Below are 25,910 nucleotides of genomic sequence, written 5' to 3' on the forward strand. Positions count from 1 at the left end.
GCCCACATGAGTTTTTTGTAAAGCAGCCTTACTTTGGGAGAAGTCCAGGGAGCCAGTGTTTGACTTTTGACTACAACCATCTGCAGAACAGTAATTCAATAATTTCCACTTAGCAGTGGGGAAAGAGAGCCTGCGCTGCAAAGCTCTTCCATAAAACAGGGCAGCACCTCTTAAAAATAAAGCCATACAAGTGAACTGCTAAGCTTTTATTTAAAGAAACAAACGAACCAGTTTCAAGATCCCAGTTCAATAGGTAATGGATTTTGACTTCAGCATTGCCATTAGTTTATGCAGTTTTCATGACATACTCTACTCTCTCCCTGCCTTATTTTAGGGGATGGTCATGTCATCAGTTGCTGCTTTGCAAAAACTCTTGCCAGGCCTTGAGTTCAGGATTCTGTAGATGGAGGAACTGAAGTAAATGAATGTGGCTCTAAAAGGCATTTCCTGGAGATTAATCATTGGCTTAGAGAGTTTTGTGGCTCTAGGTTGAGTTAAAATTAATTAATCCCCAGGAAATGCCCTGTGCCAAAGTAATTATTGCTATTATAAGCTAAATATTGTTTTTTGCACTTTAAAAATTACCTTCAGGGGGCTTTTTCTGGCTGTTTTTTCTATCACATTTTCTGCATCCGGTTAATCTTTTAAAAGGTTTTTCAGTTGCAGGGTTTTCTATTAGATTGTTTTCCTGTACATGTAAGAACTGATACCAACTGTATTTGCTTGTGGTATTTAATATCTTCCTTATATAAGTAAGCAGCAATGAATTGCAGTGTTTAAATCGGGTTTGAATACCATACTGTTCGTATTCATGAATCACTCTTGTATGTACATTTGATCACTTCACAGTATGAAATCAGAGTGGAAAATTAACATTTTTGTTATTCCTTAATGAAATTAATATTGATTCTTGCATTTTACTTTTATTATTTTGGATTCTTCTCTGCTTTTAATTTTTAAGACGTCATTTGTTGTGTAGGTTGTCACGGAGTGCTTAGAGGGCCAGGTGGTCTAGTGGCTGATGTACCTGACTTCCGGCCCCTCGTTTCCCCAGTCACGGTGCCTCAGTATTTCAGGCAGTGAGGATAGAGGGACCCGGGCCCTCCCACTCCACCGGTGTCCAGCCCAGGGCCCAGTATGGGTTGACCTCTGAACAGGGGGCACTCCGAGGAGGGAGTCTAAGGGCTTGTCTTCTACACTCGTGGTTATGCCGGGGGTTTGAACTCCCCTGACATAATAAGCTCTCTCCTACCAACATAATAAAACCACCTAAACGAGCGGCAGCCACTATATTAGCGGAGAGTGTCTCCTGCCGACATAGCATTGTCTACATTCATGCTTATGCCAGCAAAACTTATATCACCCAGGGGTGTGTTTTTTTCACACCCCAGAGTGACAAAGTTTTGCTCGGATAACCGCAAGTATAGACAAAGCCTAAATCCACTGCTCTGGGCTACTTCCTGTCAGTACCACTTCAGTTTTGGGCACGGCCCATAGTCCAATTCGTTGGGGTGGCTTGCCTCCTGTAGCTCCCTCTCGTGGGTCTTGGGCGGCACCCTTCCATGGTCCCAAGCTCCTTCGGGCAGAACAGCCGTAAGTTTGGTGAAGCTGAACCCCACAATGTCTCTGGGCTGCAGTCACCCAGTTACCTTGGTTGCTGGGGGCTCCAGGAGTCCTCCACAGTCTCTCTTGGCTGGGAGACAGAACATGCTCCCTGGTGGCTGCCTTAGCTGGCTGTATGGTGACCAGATAGCAAGTGTGAAAAATCGGGACAGGGAGTGGGGAGTAATAGGCACCTATATAAGACAAAGTCCTGAATATCAGGACTGTCCACATAAAATTAGGACATCTAGCCACCCTATATGGCATGCTAGTAATGCATCCCTTCAGGTAGGATGGCACCTAGCTCCTGCCTCATTGCCAGTTAGCCCTGAACTGGGCCCAGCGCTCTCCTTTTCTCCCCCTCTCCAGGCCTGGTCCTGGCTGCAAGTATAACGAGGCAGGGCTAGCTGGGCCCAAAGGCTCTCCGTAACCGTGCTATGCTGGTGGGTAGTTTCTGCACTTCATTGCATGGATGTTTTATTTTAATTACTATTACAAAGCGTACTGGAAAGCACCAGTCCACAAAGTGGGAGGGCGTAATACAGTCTGTTTTTTAAAAAAATTGTCACATATGATTTCTCTGTATGAAGCTATTAATTTAAAGTGATGCTCTGTTAATAGACTGTTAATGGTAATTTTATTCATATTTTGATTTTAATTGTAGTGATAAAAAAATCCTTTCCAAATAGGACATGCCAATTTATAATTCTGGGCATGTCTTTTTGGACCCACAAAGCTTGGTTTCCTGTCCAGATATTCTTAGTCCTTCCTGTCAGGCATTTAATCCTATGAAGTCTGTAGTTTTGCAGATTTGTAAGCATTATTAGGTACAGAAGTGGTCTGAGACATTCTGCTGCCTGATTGCCTCTGACTGGATTAATTTGTATCTCTGTTCATTTTTGTGTAGGATTTTCAATGTTTCCTTTTTATGAATAAACATAACATTATTGGAGCCAGAAAACTCACTTTCCTTTTGTCTTCTTTTCCCTTCCTTTCCTGATTTCACCATGCTTTTGGTATGCAGAAGCATGAAGGGCCTAGCTGATGGTATGGAAGCCGCATGCCATGGAATTAGGCACCATGTGAGAAAAAGTATGAAAAAAATGGAGTTTAATCTATAATATGGACCATTCAAGAGTTACAGCTTCACATTTCTGTGAGCAAAGGATGCATCATGGTTTTCAAACTGGGCCTTCTTATAGCATTTTACTAATTAAAGACCTGTCTGTAACACTTGGATTTTTGGAGGATGTATTTTGGATTAGTTGCTGGTTTTAATTTTTTCCTGAGGGGTCTGTGATCGAATTTAAAAATTTTACAGCGATTTATGATTTCTTGAGTCTTGAAATTGTAAGGTTTATATACTATACATACTGTAACTAGTTGCAGATTTCCTGATTTAAAAGGATTAGGCTCAGATTAAGAGGGCACAGAACTGGGACTCATTTATCTTAAATGCAACTCTTTTTTTTTTTTTTTTTTTAATGACACTTTTCCAGAGTTTAGTCTTTCTTGAATTTGCCCCTTAGCCCTTTCAGTGTCTTTAGCTCATGTATGAGTGGTGTGGCTGCTGTCTTGCACAGCTGCTTGATCTGTGAGGAAAAAGGTTGAGAGATACGTGGAGGAGATGAGCTGCAGATCTGGATTGGGCTAAGGGTTAGGCTTGCTTTCAGTAGCAGTAAAGTCTCATGAGATGCACTTGGGAAAATGGCAAAAAGTTCAGCTGATTCTGTGAAATTTCTCACTCCTTCCTGTTAATCCTCGATGGGTGATTGGACTTTGGTGCCAGAGAGGACACGGGAGGCCTAGTGCCCTGAAGCAGGTCTCTGGTGTGTCTGGGAGGTAGTGAGAAATTGGAGTGTGATTGGCTGGCCAGCTTTTCTTCTGTGACCTGGAGACTGCTTCTTGGCCGGGTACCTGGGTCTTCTATCCACATGATGCCAGGTGGAGGCCTCTAAAAGTTGCTAATGTGAGCTCTGAAAAAAGTCTCTGCATTCCTTGCAGTAAATGCAGAAGCACAGTTCAAGTCAAGAGTATGGTTTTCCAGTATGGGCAGTTAACAGAGCCATTTGGGAAAAGGAGTTGGAAAGCCTGCCAACTGGACTGAAGGCAGGTCTACTCTTAGAGCACTGCAGTGGCACAGCTGCACTGGTGCAGTGCTTTGGTGAAGATGCTACTGTGCTGACAGCAGAGCTTCTCCCATTGGCATATTTAATCCAGCTCCACGGGAGGCAGTTGCTATGTCAATGGGAGAAACCCTGCCATCAACTTAGCGCTGTCTGCGCTGGAGGTTAGGTTGGTATACCTGCATCCATCAGGGGTATGGATTTTTCACACCCCTGAGCGACGAAGTTATGTCGATGTAAGTTTGTAGTGTAGACCTGGCCTCAGATATGCAACACATTTTCCCACCATCTGTCTACAGCTCTATCTGGCTCCTGAAGGCAGATCTCTTATTCCACATGCTAAAGTACGAGGGAGTTTTGAACAGCTGAAAAACATTTGATTAATTGTGAATAACTTCTACAAATGAATGAATCTTAAAATATGCTAATTTAACAAGACCCTACAGACATTTACCAATTTTGATTATATTGGCTATTAAGTGAATTTATTTTTGTTTTGTAAAAGAATGTGGTAGAAGAAACAACACTGAGATAAGAGTACACATTAGGAACTATGGTACAGTCTCTTTCAGTACTTAGGGCGGTAAATTGTATTAAAGTGAATTGTTATAATTACATTTATAAATAGACTCAGCAAATGTAGTTACTCTTTTGTCAAGAGTGAAATGTGCAGATGGCTGGCTTTTTCCCTGGCCTATAATATTCAGTAGTAGTTATAACCTGTATCTTACAAAGTACCTGTAGTAAAGTGGCTGTGTTCTGGCTATTTGCAGTGTGTGAGAGGTATTAGTTTTGGCTCTAGGAAATGAGGTTTCTTTTGCTTGGCCGCAAGTACACAATTGCCTTTTTATTTTGCCTCACTAATGAATGGCTCTCTCTCTCTCTCTCTCTCTCTCTCTCTGTGTGGGGGAGGGGGGGGGAGCAAGGACTGGAGATTGAATGTGTTTTTTTAAAAAACCCCAATATGAATAGATGTACAATATAAAATCTTCCTCCCTGATTGACAACACTGACAGAGCTAAAATTTCCTTGTTGTCCATAACCATTCTCTCCACTGAAGGAAGGTTATTCTTCTAATTGCTCTTTTGTTACATGAAAGTGAAAGGAGATCACTTTTGTTGTGTCCATTAATACTTTTACCTACCATTCTGATAGGTGGCAAAGTAGTAATGAAGGTAGCAATGTATGAATTTCTCTGTGGACCTGAGGCTTACAACTTAGGGCTTATTTACACTTACAGTGCTGCAGCAGCACATCTGCACTGGTGCAACTGCACAGCTGTGGTGCTTAGTGAAGACACTACCTACATCAATAGGAGAGCTGCTTCCATCAGTGTAGGTACTCTACCTCCCTGCGAGGTGGTAGCTCTGTTGATGGGATAAGCCCTCCCATTGACATAGCACTGTCTACACCCAGGGTTAGGTCGGTATAACTATGTCGCTCACGAGTGTGGATTTTCCCTGATATAGGGAGAAAAGTCTTTGTTCTTGGGATAATTGCCACTAAACCAATGAATGCTGTTTGAAATTAATCTTCATTTTTCATCAATATTTACCTATGAAATATGCATACCCATTTTTGTTTTTAGGTCCAGGTGTTTAGATATCAAGGTGACAGATGTTTTGGAAATACCCACAATGGACAGATTGCTGTATACTGTGACTATACAAAGAATGCACATTCTGTACATGTGATATTTAAATTTCCAATACCTCGGAAATTTCAGCATCTCATTTCCAGTCAGGATGTACTTTTCACCCGTTTCTCAGCTGAGCTGATTGAAGTACAAGGCAATAAGTTATTTGGTCAAGGTCATGAAGTGAGCCAGTGCCTTAGTTTCAGTTAAAACCCAGAGTACTGTTGACTCCCTAACTCACCTAGGAAACTGTGTGTACAGAGGGATAAGTAATAGACCTCCAATGAAACTTGATTTTAACATATTTTGTTCAGTGACTGCCTATTGGTTTTTCACGTGAAGGCTTTTGAAATGCTGGATGCAAAGCACAAAGCTGAACAGTGATCTTGTTTATTGTTTTGGTTTGAGTTCGTTCTCTCTGTATGGATCCATTCTAGAGAATAATGACCTTTCTGTGTCAAGAAGCACTTGCAACATGCTTTTTGTTTGTAAAGTGCCATAATGAAGTTATGAGCTAGAGTGTTTAATGAGTTAGCTTTATAAAGGACAAGTTAAAGCTGTGCCCAGACACATTTTTAATAGCCTGATTATACAGATTTTTCTTTTGGTAGTGATATTTTACCATTCAACAGGTAAGAAAAGCTTTTGAAACTGTCCTGTATTTTTATATCAGTTTTACACTGGTGGAAGTCAGGGTAACTCTTCTTTGGTTTTCAACAATTTCTTTTGGTGCTTTGACTGAATGACAAAAAAATGTGCACTTACCCCTCTCTGCTTTGTTACAAGCAAACAGCTAAATAGTCCCTGGTCTCATCTGTTCCTTGAAGATGATGCAATAACACAGTGAACAATAAGTGCAACTTTACAAAAGGAAGTACAACTTGACCTTATTTGTAATGACATCATCCTACTAACATTATTTTTTTCATAGCTTGGGATTCTAAAAAAAAAAAAAAGACAGCCAAACTGGATTTCAAAAGAGAATAAAATCTAATCCAAGTGCAAGCCGTGCTTCTTGCCAGAACCTGCTTAAAAGAGTCTCTGTTAAAATACCATGAACACTAGAGGATTCCAGCTGAACCTTTCCTGTGAAGGGGAACAGTCTTTTCCTTTTTTGGTAGAAAATGAATGAACTGACATTTGTGCTGATGATAATCTTACTTCAACATTTCCCAGAGCTTTCTTCTCCATGATGTAGGCAAATGGAACTCTAGAGGTCACCCCAGCCTGACTGCTAAAGACAGTTAAATAGCGATGAGCAAACGTTGTAAGGTTTTGGTAGTTTGGTTCGGATAAATTCTCAGACATTCGGATGATTATCCAGACATTATCCAAAGTCTTTGATTTGCAGAATTGGTGTAGAAATTGCATGAGAACAGGCTTCCTTTTCAAAACTTCCCATGCTTCCTGCTTCCAGACAGGCGAGATATATTTCTTGTGCAAGCCTCTCTTGTAGCATTTGTTTGCAGACCCAACTGGAACTAGGAAATGTTAGATGTGCAAGGAAATGGAAGAAGGGAAAAAGTCATTTGAACTATCTGACCTTACAAAAAAAAGTTTGGTTTTTGTTCTGGTCAAGATTTAGACAGAGATTCAAGAGTCTGACATTATTCGGACTGGTTTGATTTCCCCTATGTGCAGCCCGCACAGGGCTGGGCCATGACTTGGTCCTTAGTGATTAAGCAAAATAATTTGCTATATTACCTCATCTCCTTCTGATTGTTGAACCAGTATTAACACAGGCTGGGAGTTTAGGAACTGCCTGGCGTGTGATCTCTGACACTGAGCTTCCATACTGATGGTTTTGCAAATGATGGCTTCTTTGCTAATCACTACCAGCAAGGTGCCTTCTATATGCCATCTGTAATTGAAAGCTTTATTAAAAAAATTGTTTGTTTCTATATGGCAAGAAGTGTTTCTCATCCTGTGGACTTTCAAACTACTGTGTAACGTGAAATAGGCAGAAACCTAACTTTTATTGGGCTCGTTAGAGATGCCGCAAATAATCCAAGTTGAAGACCAAGTGAGATTATGATAAGTCACTGAATCTTCAGCAATTGAGAGGGGAGAGGATTTTTATCAGATTTTAAAAAATTATTAATGCCTGTTTAATTCAAACTCCTGCCGGGAGAAACGCCGACCTTTATAAAATAATGAATACCCCCATCCCTTCAGTTTGAGGCCTTACTTTCACCCCCTCCCGCCCCACCACCAGCTCAACACTCCTCCAGTAAACACAGGGAAGGTTGGTATATCTAATATTTTAAAGGCAAAAATCAAGCAGAAGTAAATCTAATTGGTTTGCTCAGCTAAAACAAGAGCAAAGCAGGGTAAGAGGAGGTCTGGTAGCAAAGGAGTTAAACTTGCTCAGAATGGGAGTGCTGTGATTTAAATAATAGAAGTGCCTCCCTCCCTCCCACTACACCAGCTCCCACACACATGCCTTGTCAGAGGAGAAAAGTGGTCATGTTCTGTAAGCCTGTTCCTGAAGCTCTTGGTTTGGGTCAAATGCTAATAAATTTTTTTAATGATGTTCTAACTCTCTATCACCGTTAATGCTTCTTAGTTGCTGCATTTGAATCTGGAATTCTTTTCACATGTGTTAACCTTGCTGCAGTTAAAAATACATTTACAGAAGAGAGAGGGGAAGAATAAATAAATTTTAAACATCCAATAAATAGAGTTGTTTTTTTAATATCTATTTCTCTCCCCCTCCATTCAGAGACTTCCTCTGTGGGTCAGGATCTATGATCTCATGAGCCATAAATAGCCTCAGTTAGTGAGGAAGGAGAAAAAACTTTAATTAATGACTTAGAAATAGTCATTTCCCCAAAATAAGCAGAGAATCCAAGATGCAAAGCCAGGGTTACTGGAAGTTGGGGGTGGGGTGTGTCCACAACATTTACTAATGAGATCATGGAATACGACAGGAAATCTGTGTCTAATGCCAAAAAAACTTTTTTTCCCCTTTATATAACAACTGTCGAGATGTCCCCCCTCTCCCCCTTCAATATACTTTTAAATAGCAAAGAGAAGGACGGACTCATTAAGGCCTCATCCTGCAGCTATTTACACATGCAAATAACTTTATGCATGTGAACATGTATGTAAAGTTACTTGTGCAGCCAAGTGTTTTAAGGATTAGGATCATGTTAAACACTCACTTTTAGAGCAGGAGAATTTATCATTTACAATACAGTACTGGTTTTATTGGTTGTGGAAATATTTGTCTCTAAGTGATAGTGCCAGTTCCTTTAACACCCTTTTAAAAAACATCTAAGTCAAAAGTCTATTTACTCCATCCCATTTTTCTTTATATCTACCACTTGATTTGATTCCCAAGTAGAAGTCTTCAGTCCAACTGCATCAAAAAGCATAAGTGATGTTGAAAGTTTAATCATGAAAATATCTAACTGTGGCAGTCCTTATCTAGATGTATTTTCCTGTAGTAATATTTCTCCAGAGTTATGCTTAACATGTCAATTTGCACACTTACAGTAATTTATCCTCACAACGGTGGGTATTTATTCTCATCATACCACTCAAATGCCTCTCATTTTACATCCTTGAGATATGTGTACACTGCAAACCCCTCTTCCCCCTCCCTCAAATATGAAAAAACCCAACCCCACAGCCAGCGAGTCTCAGAGCCTGGGACTAAACATTGTTCTGGCTATGCTGGGAAACCCAGGGGGAGGGTGGGGTGTGTGTGTGGAGGGTCTCAGAGCTCAGGCTCCAGCCCAAGTAGGAACGTGTACACTGCTATTTTTAGTCCCGTAGTGTGAGACATGTGAGCATGAGTCAGTTGACCCAGCCTCTGAGACTCACTGCTGCGTTTTTTTTGGGTTTTTTTCAGTGTAGACATGCCCATAGTTATCTGTATTCCACACACATTTGATGCCCCCTCACTTTTATTTTTGGAAATTACTTACATCAGAAATAAGAATCGTGAAGTTGAGGTTATACAAAGCGTTTTTATGCTTAAAGGAATCAAGACCTTCTCATTTTAAGTTTACTGCATGTGTAATTTTGTGTCCTTCATCGTGAATCTTTGTCACACATTGTGATCTTGGCAGGTTGAGAACTGTGCACACTATTTCCAGATGGTGAAACAAAAGCAGAGTTTCCTTGAGGCTGCTGAGTAAACATGGTTTCAGAGAGTGGATTAGAATGGAGGCAGTCTTTGCTACCAGAAGTCCACATCTAGTTTTACCAAAAACTCATTGAAACTTACATGGACCACCCTAATCCATCTGCATCCATCCATCTTCAGCTATTGGTAACAAGATTCCTTGATTTCCCCAGTTCACTCTGCTGTACTATTAGCACCTGTGGCTTCAAGAAAGAATCTTTGGATTGGATGGGAGTGTTTCCTAACACTTCCTGTTTTCCCCTTGTAGCAGGACAGAGCTCCTTCAACCAGCAATTAGGGGGTGGAATGGAATATTGGATATTGACAGTACAAGAAGTTTGGGTGTAAGTGCTTTTTTGCATTCTTAAATCAAGAGACAGCTGAGAGAAAAACTTACTTTATCAGTACTATGGACCCTCATCCTGTGGGATGCTGAGCCCTTCTCCCCAGCCCATGAGCTACCTGCTGGGTGCTCTCAAATTCCAATGAAATCAAAAGGAGCTGAGGGAAATCAGCAGCTGGCAGGATCAGGCCCATGAACATGAAGGAAATACTATCTGTCCAGAAACAAAACAATGCTGTTGATTTGGATGAGGGGGGCATAGGGAAGGAGACATCCAGCTTCCAAACTGTAAGAAGAGGATGGAGAAAGAGACAGCACTCGGGGTGACAATTAAACTAGGCAACGTCAAAGATGCATTTTAAGTTGATTAGAATCAATATTAAAGTAATTGCAGGTTGTATTATTGTACAATGCAGACAGAAATTCTCCTTATAAATACTGCCATTATCTTTTAATTCATGTAGGGTTTAAAAAAAAAAAATTCCATAGTGCACAAAAATTTAGCACCCAGGTAATTGTGCCTTGAAAATAGTTCTGTTTAATGCCTGAGGAGGGGCTGATCAGGTTAAATTACTTTGTGCTGCACTTGCTAAGAGTGCAGATACTCAGCCCAGATTGGTCCATTTATAAAAACGTGAAGAACTGCAGCATTTTCAGTTGTTCTCTTTCTCTCTATGTAATGTGTGGGTTACAGTGATTGAAGTTGTCCAGTGACTTTTGTTCGGTGTTAGCATGGAAGAAAGTCAGATAACATTCCCTACTGGTGTCTGTAAGGCATATTAAATTAATTGAAAATGCCAGCATCCAAGACATTTCAATGAAAACATTATGAAGAGTGTAGGGCGATGAGAATTAAAGATGGAATTAAAGCAAAAATCATAACCTTAAAATTCTAGGAAAAGCATAGATTGGGAGGCTGTCAATCAGTATGGTTGGAAAGCCAAGGCAAGAATATAAAGAACAATTTTTTAAAAACCCTCAAATATCATCAGAGTTGCGACTTTCTTTTAAGATAGGGTAATGCGGCACTTGCATAGCCCAGGGGCATAGTGACTAAGGACTTAGCAAACAATTTTCTTAGCTGTGAACACCCGCATCTTCAGGGATACTGCATGGAAGGCTGAAGCTATTAATATTAAATACAGATCTAAATAATTGACCTGATTGTTGGAGAAAGATGTTTACCTAGGCCCTGAGTCAGGGTAGCATCCCTATTTAGCACAGCATAAGTTGAAGTCCATGGAGCTTAAGAACATGCTTAAAGTTAAGCATCTACCTTGATAACCCATTTTTTTCCCCCTAATAAAAAAATTCTTCCAAAGGAATTAATCAACAACATTTGTAGTTTATCAGATACAGTCATTCAGAAATTTAGTATACACATACAATATAATAATGAAACAATTATGTATAAAACAGTTTATCATATGATCAGTTAAAGGACTGAGAAAAATATTTCAGATTAGGTGCTACAGCATTTTGTTTTTTAGCCCCTCCTTTCTCTTGTATCCTCCGTGGTCAAAGTATGGTTACTAACTTGGCTCAGTCCTGCAAGCACTTAGGCATGAGTATAAAGCCTTGTGTATGTGGTGCGTTAGTCTACAATAGAGGGGTGCAAATTCTAGGGCAGATTAGTGTGTTGCACGCAACCTGTGGAGCCAGCTGGAATGTACTACAAATTCCCTATGTAGAACTGTTTAATATAGGATTACATCTGTGCACAGTAAGGAACTTCTAGTGCACGCCAGAAGGGTCTAGATGGGCCAGTTAGTGAGCAACACACTAGTGTGCACTAGTGTGCACTAGGGCTGTAAAGTGACTTCTAAGAAACAAAACTTCCTTTTGAAAATTGGAGTTGTTCATTTACTTACCTCACCTGTGTTTTATCAATAACGTTTTAGGATCCCAATCCCATAATGTGAGCGAGCTACTATGCCCGTTCTGAGCCACAATGTCTTCGGTATGGCTCCACATGGGTACAGCCATTGGCCTGTGTGTTAAAGGTTGCAGGATCAGGGCCTAGTGTATTAAAACTGAAAAAGTATTAAAACATCAACTTTGCTTTTCACCAGTTAGTTGTGACAAATAAAACTGGGCTAATCAGGTTCACTGTTGCTTCTGCTCAGACTCACTTTCTGGTTTGCGTGCAGACATCTGGTGCAGTTGTGTTTGGGTTCACGACACTACACGGGAGGAGGGTGTGTTGATTTTTTAAAATATCAAACACATGTCTGTGGATTGTATTCAGATTGTTTTTACTGCTACGCTCAAACAATAGATGCCACGTGATAAGCAAAGCAACAAAACTGTACATCCTGGTAATGTGTGCCAGGTCTTCTGACATGTTGCTTTTGTCACTGTCCTTTTGTACATTTTGGAGAGAGTGGAGCATTCGGATAAAGCCCGACAAGTTAAACAACCTCTTAACATCACCAAGCAATGATGGTCTGCCAATATTTGTTTAAAGGGTTCCACAGAATTTTTCTCTCTGTGCCAGGGTGTGTGCATGAGGGAGAGACACTGGCAATCTATTAATTTGTTTTTTCCATCTAAACAAAAATGCTTTACTTAACCATAATCAAAGAAGGAGACAGCAATACAGGGCAAACAAACTTCTGTTAAGTGCACTTTCTAGAAATGTTTGTATTTTGTTCCTGAAAAATAAACTGAGTATATTGCCAGAGAGGCAGTGAACTTCATCAGAGTTAAGGAAATCAGCCAAACTCTCCCTTCAATTTGGTGGTGTAATTTTAACAAGGACTCTCTAAGACCTTTATCCAGCACATCACTACACCAAACCCTAAAATCCACTTATTGCCCATATTCAGCTCCCTGAAAAAGCTTAAAGATGTGTGTCTGCTAGGAGCTGCCCTCTTTGAAAAGGAGAGAGCCAGCAGGGCGCAAAAGGAAGCTGAGGATAGTTTGCCTATATTTCTGAGTGCAAACCATACCATGGTGTAATATGAGTAATCATAATTCTTAATATTGCCCATTTTATTAACTTCCCCCATGGTGCTGCATCAGTCAGAAATCAAGCAAAGAGTGTCTTGTTTCCACCTTCCGATGAATGTATTGCGGCTGACATGAACACAGCTCAGAGTAGTGGTCCATCAGTAGGACGTGTGGGTATGTGACTATAAAGATGCTGTTAGATGATGGGAGCGTGTCCTTAAGAATGACTTTGGTCTGCACCAAAACATCCTTCCCATGGGGCAATGTCAGATGAGGCGTGCAAGGCAGTCAACAGCATTGCTTTTCTTCAACAAGTGTTTGGTGCAGACATAGAGCCTTGCTGGGATAGAATGCGTATCTCATGTCCTCTCATGTCTTTGGACTGATTGAGTTTAACGTGGCACTGTGCTTCATGTATATCCAGACTGCCACTCTTTCACCTCCTCTTGATTTTACCCTCATCTCTTTCCTTTAGTCCTCCCCCCTTTCTTCTATCCATGGCCTAAATTTTCAGGTGTAAACTAAATTGAAAATTATCCCTCTAATAGGAGAGAGAGAGAGATGAAAATGTTTTAACTGATGTATATTTCAGGAGGAGGGAGGGCAAATTGGAGCTCTCTTTGTGCAGGATTTGTTCTAGTACTGATGTCCTCTAACATCTACCTAAAATATATCAGCACAGTGATGGAACTGCTCCAATTTTATATCAGCAGTCTATAGACCATTAAATACTATAAAGGGGAAGACATGCTTTCCAAGTGCCAAAACCTGTGCTGTGAAAGGCTGATTTGGTTTGACCTGTTCTAATGCTGGACAGCCATTTTCTTAATGTTAACCTACTTTATATTGCCTGCGGTTCTGTTACAGTTCACTTTGACTGGAAAGGAACAAAATCGGAATTGTTCTGTCTATATCCCCAGATGATGACTTCGGTGTAGTTAGCAAAGCAATATTGCTCTAATTTTGTTCCATTACCTTCCCCAAACCTCTAGTGTGGCATGGCAGGTAATAATTCCACAAGCTGACACCTCCTTTTCCTGTTTAATTCATCTATAGTTAAAATGAGCAGTTCCCCTGCTGGAATTCTTTATAAATTGTGTAAATTTATATGGTAGGGTAGTTTATATCAACTAACTATTGCTCTTCAAGTCATTTAATCTCCTCTGGTAGTGATCCTGAGTTGTTTGGAGCAGTAAAGGCTAGTTTGTGCCTGTGTAGGGCTGAGGGGAGGAGCTTTGCCCCACCCCACCACACTCTCTGTATGAAAGCCAGGGTATAGGCACTGTCAAAGATCAGGACAACTGCACCTGTATTCTCTGTCCACGGTCCTGCTACGGAGCACCCCCTTTATGCTCATGGCTTGTTAGTCATCACATCTCTTGGAACCTGTATGTCTCTCTCTCCTGGCTGTGAGAGAGCCTGCACATTTCCCTGCCTACACTGCGCTATTCCTAGCAAGCCAGATGGCCTAAAGGGCCAGTGTCTGCATTATTCTTTCTAGAGTCTATACACAGTAGAATTGTGGACAGTTAAGTTACCACACAGCTTTTTCCAAGTGAGCATGTTTATTCTTAAGGCAAAAGCATGTTAAAAACAATAAAAGAACCTACTTACCCGCTAATAAACTTACCAGAGATCACCTCCTATAAGGGCCCTGATTGGTGATCAGTCCTTCAAAGCCCATCAAAGGCTTTTACTTTTCCAAGTTCATAACAGGTTTGGCTCAGAACAAGAACAACAAAATCATTCTCTCCTTTATACAGCGAGGGCCTTTGATTTTGTCCTCATGTAACAGGACACCAGCAGACAAATGTTCCTTTCTCAGTGTAGATTGGGTCTGGAGGTGGGAATTTGCATTCACCTCTCCCCAAGTATTTCCTAGGAAATGCACTTAGCTTTGTTCCTTCTTGTCTGGCACATGATTTTAAAACATCCTTTGAAGCTCCATAGCACTTCCCAATGCTTACACTAGCCTAGAGAAACCAGATACAATCCCACAATAATATATAAAATTTGCATTTAATACAAGGGACTCCAAAGATACTTAAACTTAATTCAGTAAGGGGTTTCAAGAGTACTGTAGGAAATCACACTGTCACAGTTCTGACATTCAGCAGCCATTCCCTTTCACTGCCCTTGGGGGCACATACTACCCAAAAATGATGTGGGGAGAAGGTAGACCATGGATCTGCACCAGCCTGTGGCGTTTGCCAAAAGGAGTTGGTTCCAAGAATAGGAAAAAGACGGGCAGATTAGGGAAGAGCATGAGTGTAACTTGTGACATTTTCCTCCATTCTTAAGCCTTCATGAGACAAATACCAACATCCTCAGTTAACTTCCTCTGTCGTATGATGTTAAGGTGGATATCTGAAATATTGGATCAGCGAAGCAGTGGTTTTCTACCTGTTTTCATTTGTGGACCCTTAAAAAATTTCAAATTGAGAATCTCTTTGGAAATCTTAGACATAGTCTGTGGACCCTCTGGGGTCTGTGGACCCCAGGTTTAAAACCACTGAGCTAAAGCAACTCATCAATTGTTGCACTTCCAAAACAAACACTCCCTCAGTCAGGATAGAGCCATGTACAGCCCTGACCTATCCATTACATTGATTCTGTAACAGCTGTCAGCAATTTTTTGCTGCTAAAAAAAAATGCTGATTTAACCTGATGAAAAATAACACTCTGGAAACAGGGGCTATATGGTTATGAGCCAAACGGAGAATACTGTTTCGCCCAACAAGCACTGTGTACATAATAATAGAGAGATTTGTCTGAGTTGCTGTCCCAGGAATATGATGTGTCATGGAGCGTTTCAGAAGGAAACAACGTTTTCCAACCTAAGCTTCTTCACCATCCAACTGGACTGAAAACTTCAATCTTATTAGGCTGTACATTTTAAGCAACCTCAACATCTCTGCTATATAGTCTTGTGTAATGGGGCAGATTCTTAGCTGATGTAAATTGTCATAGCTTTGTTGGAGTCAATGGAGCTCTGCCAGTTTAGCTGGCCCAGTGTGTTTATTTGAATATACAGGTAATTGATGGCTTCAGTTTCTTTTTTTTTTTTTTTTAAACTCCCCTTCCCAATATAAATATAAAACTAAATGCAAAATAATTACATGAGTAATACGTTGTGTTTGAGATTTTTAAATCAGGAAATTTAAAATTATGCTTCCTACAGCTAATGTAAGTAAATGGCATTATTCCCAAATATTAAGGCATAAGAGGTAACTCCCTGTATTGTGCACACAGGCCAAAATGTTCAAACTTGAATGCTTAATGTTAGCCACTAACACCCATAATTAGACACTGATTTTCAGATATAGTGAGTAACTTTAATTCATGGACCTACCTGGGAATTAATCAGGGTTGAGTAGTGACAAAAGCTGTTGTCTGTAGGGCCTCTGCTGCATTTGTTGCAGAAATTGGAAGGTCTGTAGTGAATGAGGCATTGGACTGCAGGAAAAAGAATGGCCACTTGACTCAGGCAGTGGAATGCTGCCCTGGATAATTGGATTCTATCCCTGCCTCTGTCACAGAACTCAGCTGGGCAAGTCACTTAAACCAGATGTTTTACAGGTGGTCACAAACTATGTGTTCCTCATTTTCTGGGGGCCCCAGCTTGATACCCTGGAGTCTGATTTACAGAAGTGCAGAGCACCCCCACCTGCAATGAAAATCAGTGCAGTTGTGCTTTGAATATGAAGTGCTACATAATGCTAAGTACTCTGAAAAATTAAGTCCTAGACATCTCAAATAGGGGGACCCAAAATTAGTGGAAACTCAATCTTCATCACTATGTGCCTCAATTACACATCTGTAATATGGGGATAATACCATTCCCTCATCTGCCAGGGTTGTTGGGAAGATACATTTTTGAAGCAATCAGACACAATAGTGAGGAGTACCATAGAAAACTGCATGAGGAAATTAATAATTCCATCGTCACGGTGGGATTTGAATAGTGTGCAGTTACTAAGGCCTGGGGCCACACATTGAAGAATGATGGGAAAACAAAATATTGAACAGCTGCTCATTAAGTGAGCACCATCCGTCCTGTGCACTGAATGAGGTAGGGGTCCTCTGGAAAAATAGCAAGTGGTTGTGTAATTAAAGACTGTGCCCTAATGCATACATACAAGGGAGCTGAATGAAGCTTTGCATAGGCACCTTCATTCTGGCATTTTCTATCTTCTCAATGTGTGACTTTGACCTGAATACTGTTCTTTTAAAGTAGTGGGGTTTTTTATGTACAATATTAAATAGAGTGGTGTGCTCATTAAGTAAAGGGGTCTTCCAAATCAAATATGCTACATATGCTGAAAGAGTTTTAAACAAAACCAGAAATTGCCAGTGCAACATAATTCATCATTTCCTTAACAGGGTATTCTAAACAACTGGGATCTGGACACCAGTTGTCAATAAACAAAAGGCCTGGAAGAATAGACAGCAGCCAGCTAGCAAAGCAAAAAGGTGACTGGATTTTTGCCATTATCGGATCATGGAGTCCTCTCGGTTATCTTGTTTCTGAGGTCTCTAGTGAAAAGGCCTCTGAAGTAATATTTGAGGAGAGAAGGGAGCCTCTCACATCTGTCTGTGCACTGTCACCAGGAGACAGCTATGTAAATAAGTCTTTCTTTAGCCAGTGAAGGCTGGCAGATGAAGGGAGTTTATATGTTAATACAGTTGGATAGGAAGCGAAGGTCCAACAACACAGAAATGAGAATGTTCCCAGCTGAAATATCTGTGAAATTTTCTCTTGGTTACCCCGCTGTTTTTATGCTTGCATTCTCTTAACATAAACTAACTAACATAAACTTCAGACTATACACACAGCTTCCCAATCTCCAAATGTTGATGAATGGAGGGAATGCTTCATGAAAACTACCTGTGTTGTACCTGTTCTAATTTAAAAAAAAAAAATTAAACGTAGTAGTTATATTTGGCACAGCATCTGAGCACACTGCCTTTGCACAATGTAAGGTAGATAGTTCATCCGCTATGCTACACAGCTTTCATGGGAATAGATACATATTAAGAATTAAAAGTAAAACAATCAGTTAAAAAATTAACCTAGAGGGCAAGATTCTGACGTAAGTTTTGCTAGTGTAATTCTGGAGTAATTCCAGTAACATCTCAGAAGTATTCCAGTGTTTCCTTTTGTATGAAATCAGTGGAGGTCAGTTTGAGTCATCTGGACTAGAAAGATAACATGTTTGCCTGTTCGGATAGTATTTTGTATTGGTATGTTTTGCTGTGTCTGTGATACCAGAGATGATGATTTGACGTTCAGTTGTCACAAGAAGCAGCTGAAGAATTAACAGTCTGTATGCTGTCAGACTGACAGTGACGATGATGATTCTTGAGCGCTGATTGGGCACTCAGTTCAAGATGTGATCCCTTCCCAGAGGAGCTTACAATTTCAGTTCAGAAAAGAATTTAAACACGTGTTTAAGTCCATCCCTCTTCAGGACACCACTTATGCTAACTTTAACCATGTGCTTAAGACCTGTTGGCTTTTTTGCCCTTCCTGAATAGAGATGATTTCTGAATTGGTCCCTAGCTCCGAGCCAATGAAACCTTTAAACACATGCTTAAACTATGTCAACTGAAGTCAATGAGACTACTCACATGCTTAAAGCTAAGAACATTGCTTAAATGATTTGGGTGCTCTGGGGTCAGGTAGAGAGACAATGACAATAAAAAACCACAGTCTGAAATCTAAGGCCAAAATTTTGCTGATCCCAATAAAGTCAACAGTAAAACTTCCATTGACTTTAATGGTATCAGCTTTTGGCCCTTACGGGACTCCCTCCATCCTTTTCACCTGTATGATTGTATATGTTCATGATATATCCTGTTTTTCATTAGTCCTGAGGAGAGAATACATGTCTGTAATTTAACTGTGGTGCTGCCTGATCATTGAAGAGAATCATTACCTGAATATGTGCTCTTGACCATTTTTAGTGGTGCATTTTAGTAAGCAAAGAGGATGTAGGGGAAAGCCAAAGGACTGGGATGGATGATCAGAGAGAGAGAGAGCGAAGTTGGGTGAGAAGTTTTATTGGACCAACTTCTGTTGGTGAAAGGGATAATCTTTCAGCTTCACAGAGCTCTTCCTCAGGTCTGAGTGGGGAAGAAAACCAGAGTGTGGCAGCTAAATGCAAGTGGGACACATTGTTAAGCATATGGGGTTGACATGTGTTGTAAGAGAGCATTGAAAATGAAGTGGGCAATTAACACCTTTGTAGTCCTAAGGAAGACAAAGGAAGGTAGTAGGCAGCAGGGTGTGTTTATACATGGTTGTAATACTAATGATACTAATACTAATGTCTTCGTTAAGTCCATGGTTTTTATTGTCCAGCAGAGATATGAATTTAAGTTCCAGGCTCATTTTAAGGTGTTGTGCAGGTTTCCTTTGTGAACAAGGACTGAGAAGTCAGATATAGAGTGATCACTTGATGGAAAGTGGTCTCCCACAGGTGATGTGGTGTTTTTGTCTTATCATTTTTTGTGTGAGAGTTCATTTGAGAGCACTGTGCTTGTCTGGTTTCACCCACAGAGGTGGTGTTGGGGGCATTTGATGCTTTGGTTGAAGAACAGCACATGTTGTGATAGGCATGTGTAGGACCCATGGATCTTGAAAGATGTGTTGTGGAGGGTGTTGATCATTGTAGACATGTCTGCAGGTTTTGCATCTGCGTTCTGGCAAGGGTCTGGTGCTGCTTCAAGTTCGTGTGTCCTGGTCTGTGTGGAGTTTGCTTCTGATGATGAGTTTGGCAAGGTTGGGGAGTTGTTTGAAGGCCAGAAGATCTGAACGCTTTTGGCTGCTGACTCTAATATGTTTCCTTCTCTGGAATACGGAGTTTCCCCTTTCTTTCCTCACGAGCAATTGTAAGATTGTTATTGTTTCTTGCATTTACTAACAATATCTTGGGTTCACAGACACTATTATGAAGTGCAGTGATGTATATTTCCTTTTGTCTTGACTATTAATGTTCTGGTACCTGTGTTGCTAGGGATGGCAAAGGCTTCTCTCATTCCCTGTATTTTTGTTTCTCTTCATCAGGATTGTTCCTTGTAATTGGTCATCTCTCTCCAGCACAACCCTTTCATCAGCATGTTTGTTTTCCCCCCCTTCCTTTAGGAAGAGCTGGGCATTGCCTGTGAGCTGCTGGAGTCAGACTTCCTCAAGTGCAGCGTGGGATTTCCTTTCATGAGATCGAAGTCCAGGGTAATGTGCAGAGACTTTCACCCTCAGAATGATCGCTCACGAACCCTTTTGTGCCAAGGGAAGAGGCAGGAGCAGAACTGCAGGGCAAAGACATTGTGGCCCTGTGACACCACTGAGTTTTCACAGCTCTCCCATGGGACTGCTGTGGTTGTCTTTCAGAATGGCTTTAAGGTGGGGCAGCTCTTTCCCACTGAACAAAGTCAGCAGCAGTGCTGTGCCCTTTGTAACGTGTGCAGTATTAATGAAAGCTGCCTGGTGCTTTGCAGTTGTCAGAAAATGATTGTGTAATGCTTCCTCAGCATAAAGTTAGAAGAGAGCTCTCCACCCAGTTTGTTTTTATTGCCCAACTTTGTTTTTATTTTGTCTTCTCATGCAATGAAAAGCACATTAAAGTGCAGCTATGCTCAGATCAGTGACTACAAAAATGACATAATAAATTGCCATATTATTGTCTCTGAATGATGGCTGGATAGAATTTTGCTCAACTAGCCAATCAGTAGATGAACCCTCTAACACTGAGATCTGAAAATCTAGTTGTGTTCTTTCTGCCTCTGACATTGCCAACAAAAAAGATTGAAGTCAGAACTTAGCATACCATTTTATTGCACACAGCGTAGACAGAATGGTGAAAGCTCTCATCATAGGGGAAGATCTGACCTTCTAACGGTTGTCTAATGGATTAGGGCATCATTCTCTAAACGGTCCTACAAAATCTTTAATATTTGTAATATGTACAAAAATATGGCCACTAATCTTAAATATATAAAAACAGAATATTTCTGCATCGATAGATACAGTACATACTCAACTGGGAGGGGAGACATGAAATTGTAGAATAGGAAAAGCAATCTGTAATACTCACTAAATGCCAATTTCTCTTTCCATAGTATGAGTTCAGTGTGATCTTGGATACAAGCCACTTGTCTGGGGAAGAGGAGTTTCTTACATTCCTTGTCACTGCCCAAAGGTAAGGGTCCCTCATCTGGGTATATTTTTTGGTGGAATGCAGACTCTTGGCCATATGAAATAGAGTATTGCATAGGCTATGTAATACACTGTAGAAGTCAAATACACATGTTGCATGATATATAACTGAAATGTAATTATTAGAACCAAATTCATATATTCTGGTGGCATAAAGGTACCGCTTAACCAGCATACCAAGCATACTGGGTAAATGGGTTAGCCTGGTAAAAAGAGTTGTGTTAGGGTTGTCTTTGCACACTTGCTACCAGATGGGTGCAAATTAGAGCAATCCTTAGTGTGCTCTAAATTGTATCAGAGGCCCTACCAGCCCTCAGTGGACAGCAGAATCAGGAGATCACAACGTGGCATGAATCCACTTTTCACCACTTGTCCCTTTGCCTCTTGCACCAAGCGCAACTCGGCTGCACCTGAGAATTGGGATCAAACAGGCCCGTTTGTTCCAGTGCTTGAGTGAAATAAGAGGTTGGACCCAAGTCAAAAAGCAATCTGCATTCATTAGAAGATAGGTGGTCAGGGTTCTTCTCTATTCTGTTGAAAAGTTGTGCACACATTTTCTTAATGTTGCCGTTCTTTTGTGTGGCATGACTGGATGTATGAGACAGCTGAATAGTGTTCTCCCCAAAGAACATTTTGAAACTTGTTACGAAGGGGGTTAGGCTGAATGTCTAATTGAATACGGAGTTCTTAGAATGAGTCCACAGGGATTTGATCTTGGGATCAGTGAAAATCATAACACACCCTGTCTGCTTTCTAGGATGATTTGCCATAAAGAAACAAAATCCAACTGTGATTAGGTCACAGGAACTCTCTGGATTCAGATGGGAATTGATGATAGCACAGCTTTATTAACCTGTGCTTCTAATGCTGCCACTGCTGATACATGATTAGCTGGTGGCTTTCACTTTCCGTGCTGTTGGATGGGATTACAGATTCATGAAGAGGTGTCTTTTGGATCCTTCCATTTCAAGATGAACATAATCACTCTTAACACCCCACCCCTCTCCCCCGTTCCCACACTTTCCTGCCTAAACTCCCCGCCCCCCCAACAGAAGTGTTGGGGACGAGAGATGAACACTAGCAGTTGCTCAGTGACTCTGTTCTCATAAAGACTAATCCCCCCACAAAATGACAGGTGTGTGGAACAAGATCCTGTAGCATGTGCTGCTGCTATGAAATACTGTAAGAGAGCCCTCCACCTCAGAGGGTCAAGACTGTGTCTAATACATTAGAGAAATTTTATTATCCATGAAGATCCGTTTATCTACCCTGTAGCGATCTTCTGTGTAAGTCTTAATTGTTGCATAAGCTTAGTTCCATGGAGACTGCTTTAATTTCACCCAATCAGTGTTTTCCAGAACTTATAAGACATAATGAAGAGGAATATTCATATAACTTGCTCACTTGGAGCCAGTTTTTTCTGACCCTTTTTTTGGCATATGCATCCATCTCTCCATATACTTAGTAAATTTTCTTTGATGCCTACCCTAATTTTATGAGGACCCTAACATCATCTATTAAATCATATGTTCTATACCCACATTGCTGTCCGACATATAAGGAGCCTAACGTAGGTTCTCCAAGTTAGTTTTCACTTTGTGTTTGTGAAAGGGGGTACATGCAGGGCGTGTTCAAAGACAGCCTTGTGGTGTAGATGTAAGGGTTGTCGGTCCCTCTGGGGTGGAAGAAACCTATATCATGTCAAGAATTTGCACGTGTACGTGCATGGGTGCAAATAGTACAGAGAATCAGAGTAATTAGAAGACTCGGGATTTTATTTAAAGGAGGAGGACAGAAAGGATAGTCTTGTGGCTAAAGACTTGGACTGAGTCTCGGGAGATCTGCGTTCAATTCCTGTCTCTCACACTTTTATATATATGTGACATTGGTCAAGTTGCTTAACATCTCCAGACCTATTTTACCCCAAATGGGGATACTAATACTTATCTGCCTCACAGGGTATGTTTGTCAGGCACTCAGATGCTACAATAGCGTGCATTATAGAAAAGCCAACGAATAAAGAAAATAAGAGGGGAAACCTGTGATGTGTCCCAGTCAGGCTGCAATGAAGAGGAACATCCCGTATTCACAGGGTACTCAAGCTAGCCCTGTAGCATTGTCTTGGCACAGAGTGGTTCTTTCTTCCTACTCACAGTGCTGGCAGTGTAGGAAGTACATATTTCTGTAGAAGTTAAATCTGTCCCTAGTAGTATGGAGCCCCCAGTGGGTTTGTTGCAGCTGCAAGTTTGGCAGCATAGTCTGAAACCGATTATGCGATGGACAGTGTAATATTTATTGTACAAAAACGTGCACTTTTTGGGGAAACAACATGATTCGCTAGAGCTAAATTCGCCAAGCCTTAAATCTATTTTCATACCCTTTGCTGACAGAAATGTTGCACCTTTTCAGAGAGACAGACACACACACATACACATGTACTCCTTTGCATTCCACTCACTTGTAGATGACTAGTTCCACTTGCAGGCACTGCATCTCCCTTGGTATTTGTGGCATGTTACAGAATGACGTTGTTTTGGAGACTTCTTAAAACCTGTGCAAGAGAAAAGGCTGTTGTGTTGGGATAGGGTATCTGGAGTTCTTCTCTTCTGGCATGTGCTTTTGTTTATTGGCAGTCACATCAAAGATGCCAGTCGCAGAAGACTGTGCTGTATGTTGTCAGTAGCCCCTGTTTTCACATAGTCTTATTGAACAAATGTAGCCACCTGCAAGGCCAACTTAGCACTTTATTCAGAGAGTCTCAAGGCTGTATGTTATAACCTCAGTAACGATGCCCCAAAATAAGATGGTTTTCAGTTTTGTTTTTTGGTCAAACTTTTAGGTTCGTGAATGAATCTAGTTCCTTGATAACAGAAAGCCAAAATTGGTCCTTTTGGTTATGCTGCTGGAATCTGAAATAATACTTTAAAAAGGTAGTCCAGGATGACTCTTCCATCTTTTGGTGGCATTCAGGCTCACCATCAGAATAAGAATCTTTGCAATTTTGACTTGCATGGGTTTGCTCAGAATACAGCATTCTCCACAAAGGCATAATATAATACTTTAAATATGCAGGTGTCATTTGTGGGGAGGGATGTTTTATACACTAATATTGATTTTATACAGCTCAACCTTCAAGCTTTAATGCATTCTGCAGAACCATAGTCATCATTTTATCCGCCTCTGGTGTGGAATGTCACAGCTATTTTTTGTTGGCCTGAGCAACATTCCACGTTGGGGATAGGACATGAAGAATAATGTGTCAATTTAAAGCAATGAGGAATTTAGGAACGCCATTACTGAAGTTGGAAATTGGCCACATTTGAGGCTCTTACTCATGGGAAATTTACCATGGGACCTCCAGTGACCTGAAGTAATCAGAAAGACCTCAGTGTTTGTGTCATTCAAAAGACAGCAGCACAGTGGTCCTTGCTATCAGGAGCATTGGCTCTTTTCTTACTCAGAGGGAAATGTGCTATTTACAAACTATGGAAATGGGCCAGACTCTCAAACTTTGGATCTGGATCCAAGCTGTCTTAAAAGTACCCCTTGTGGCAACTTCATCCATTTTCAGACACTCATCCACACCACTTGAAATTCCACTAAATGACACGTTTCTCATGGCATGACATGAGGTCTATGATACTGATTTGTAGTCATCTTCAAACCTTTGTGAGAGGAAAGGGTTTTGGGGGCATTTGGAGTTTCAGCTTTGGTTTGGCTCATTTTAGAGTTCGGACTAGCCACAAAATTTGGATTCAGGTCCAAGCTTTCTTATAATTCAAGGATTTTTTAGATCCACAGCTTTGCTCAACATTTAGTTTGAGAGCTGATGAGTTCACAGCCCAAGGAAGTATAATTAGTGGTACATTTCCTATTGATAAAACCTGTGACTGAAGCTTCTTGATTGTCATTTTCTTATGTCAAGAAAAGGTAATCTGAAGTAGGACTATCTACTGACGTAGCTTAAAAATGTTTGGCCAACTCCAAACATGGTGTCACGTTTCTACCCCAGAGGACTTTTTTTATCCACCACCTCTAAATTTGGGAGGTCAGAGAGATTTCCAAAAACAAAATATATCTATAAATATACACACCATTGAAATAAATGGACTTGGTCATGTAAGTGAATGAGAGATGAATATTCACCTTTTTTGCTCCATATTTTGGACTTTTGCCAGGCCATGTAATGTCACCTAATAAAAAACTAAATCACTTCCATTTTTAAAAGTGCCTAAATGTGATATGGGATATTTAAGAGTATACGCCTAAATCAGTGTGCAGAGCTTCTAAAGTACGTAGTTTCTGGTAATGCCAATGAGAGCTGCTCTGCTACAGCCTCATTTACTGATTTGAGAACAGTTGGCCCACAAAACTGTTCTGAGTCGTGTCCGTGTCTCCTCCCCCCCCCCCCCCCCCCCCCCCCCCCCCGGCAGGTAAAGAACGAGTAGTTAGCCTTGACTCAAAATTATTTGATGTCTGGTATGCGAGATAGAGACTTGCCATTATTTTAGTACAGTAGTTTTGCATCTTAAGTGAGTTTAGATGGATTCTCACCTTCTGGGTATATTTTCAGTGGGTCTCTTCGAGGAATGCCTGCACTGCAGCTGGGAATGCGCTCCCTGGGGCGGGTACAGATTCGTGGTAGCTCTGCTCAAGCTCGCTCACACATTCACACTCACTCTCTCTCTCTCTCTCTCTCTCTCACACACACACACACACACACACACACACACACACACACACACACACACACACACACACACACACACACACACACACACACACACACACACACACACACACACGAGCGTAGAACGGGTGGCAGCCTGAGTTCAAACCCTTTTGGATACCCCCCCCTCCCCTGGTATGTCCTCAAGTGGCTAGCCCAACATGCCACCTGG

The 25,910-nt window shown here is 41.0% G+C and overlaps 1 protein-coding gene across 1 annotated transcript in view; it reads left to right on the forward strand.

Annotated features, from left to right (window-relative positions):
• The window catches only part of ITGA9 (integrin subunit alpha 9), a 272,113-nt gene that overhangs the window by 177,110 nt on the left and 69,093 nt on the right, over positions 1-25,910 (forward strand). The window contains exons 19-20 of the mRNA XM_067562457.1: positions 19,939-20,025; positions 20,913-20,992. Coding sequence (XP_067418558.1) covers positions 19,939-20,025; positions 20,913-20,992 — 167 coding nt within the window. The remainder of the gene's footprint in view (positions 1-19,938; positions 20,026-20,912; positions 20,993-25,910) is intronic.

This window comes from Emydura macquarii, unplaced genomic scaffold (genome assembly GCF_026122565.2).
Source record: "Emydura macquarii macquarii isolate MOO-44397 ecotype Brisbane River unplaced genomic scaffold, CSIRO-AGI_Emac_v2 contig_2432, whole genome shotgun sequence".
Classification (NCBI taxonomy): Eukaryota; Metazoa; Chordata; order Testudines; family Chelidae; genus Emydura; species Emydura macquarii.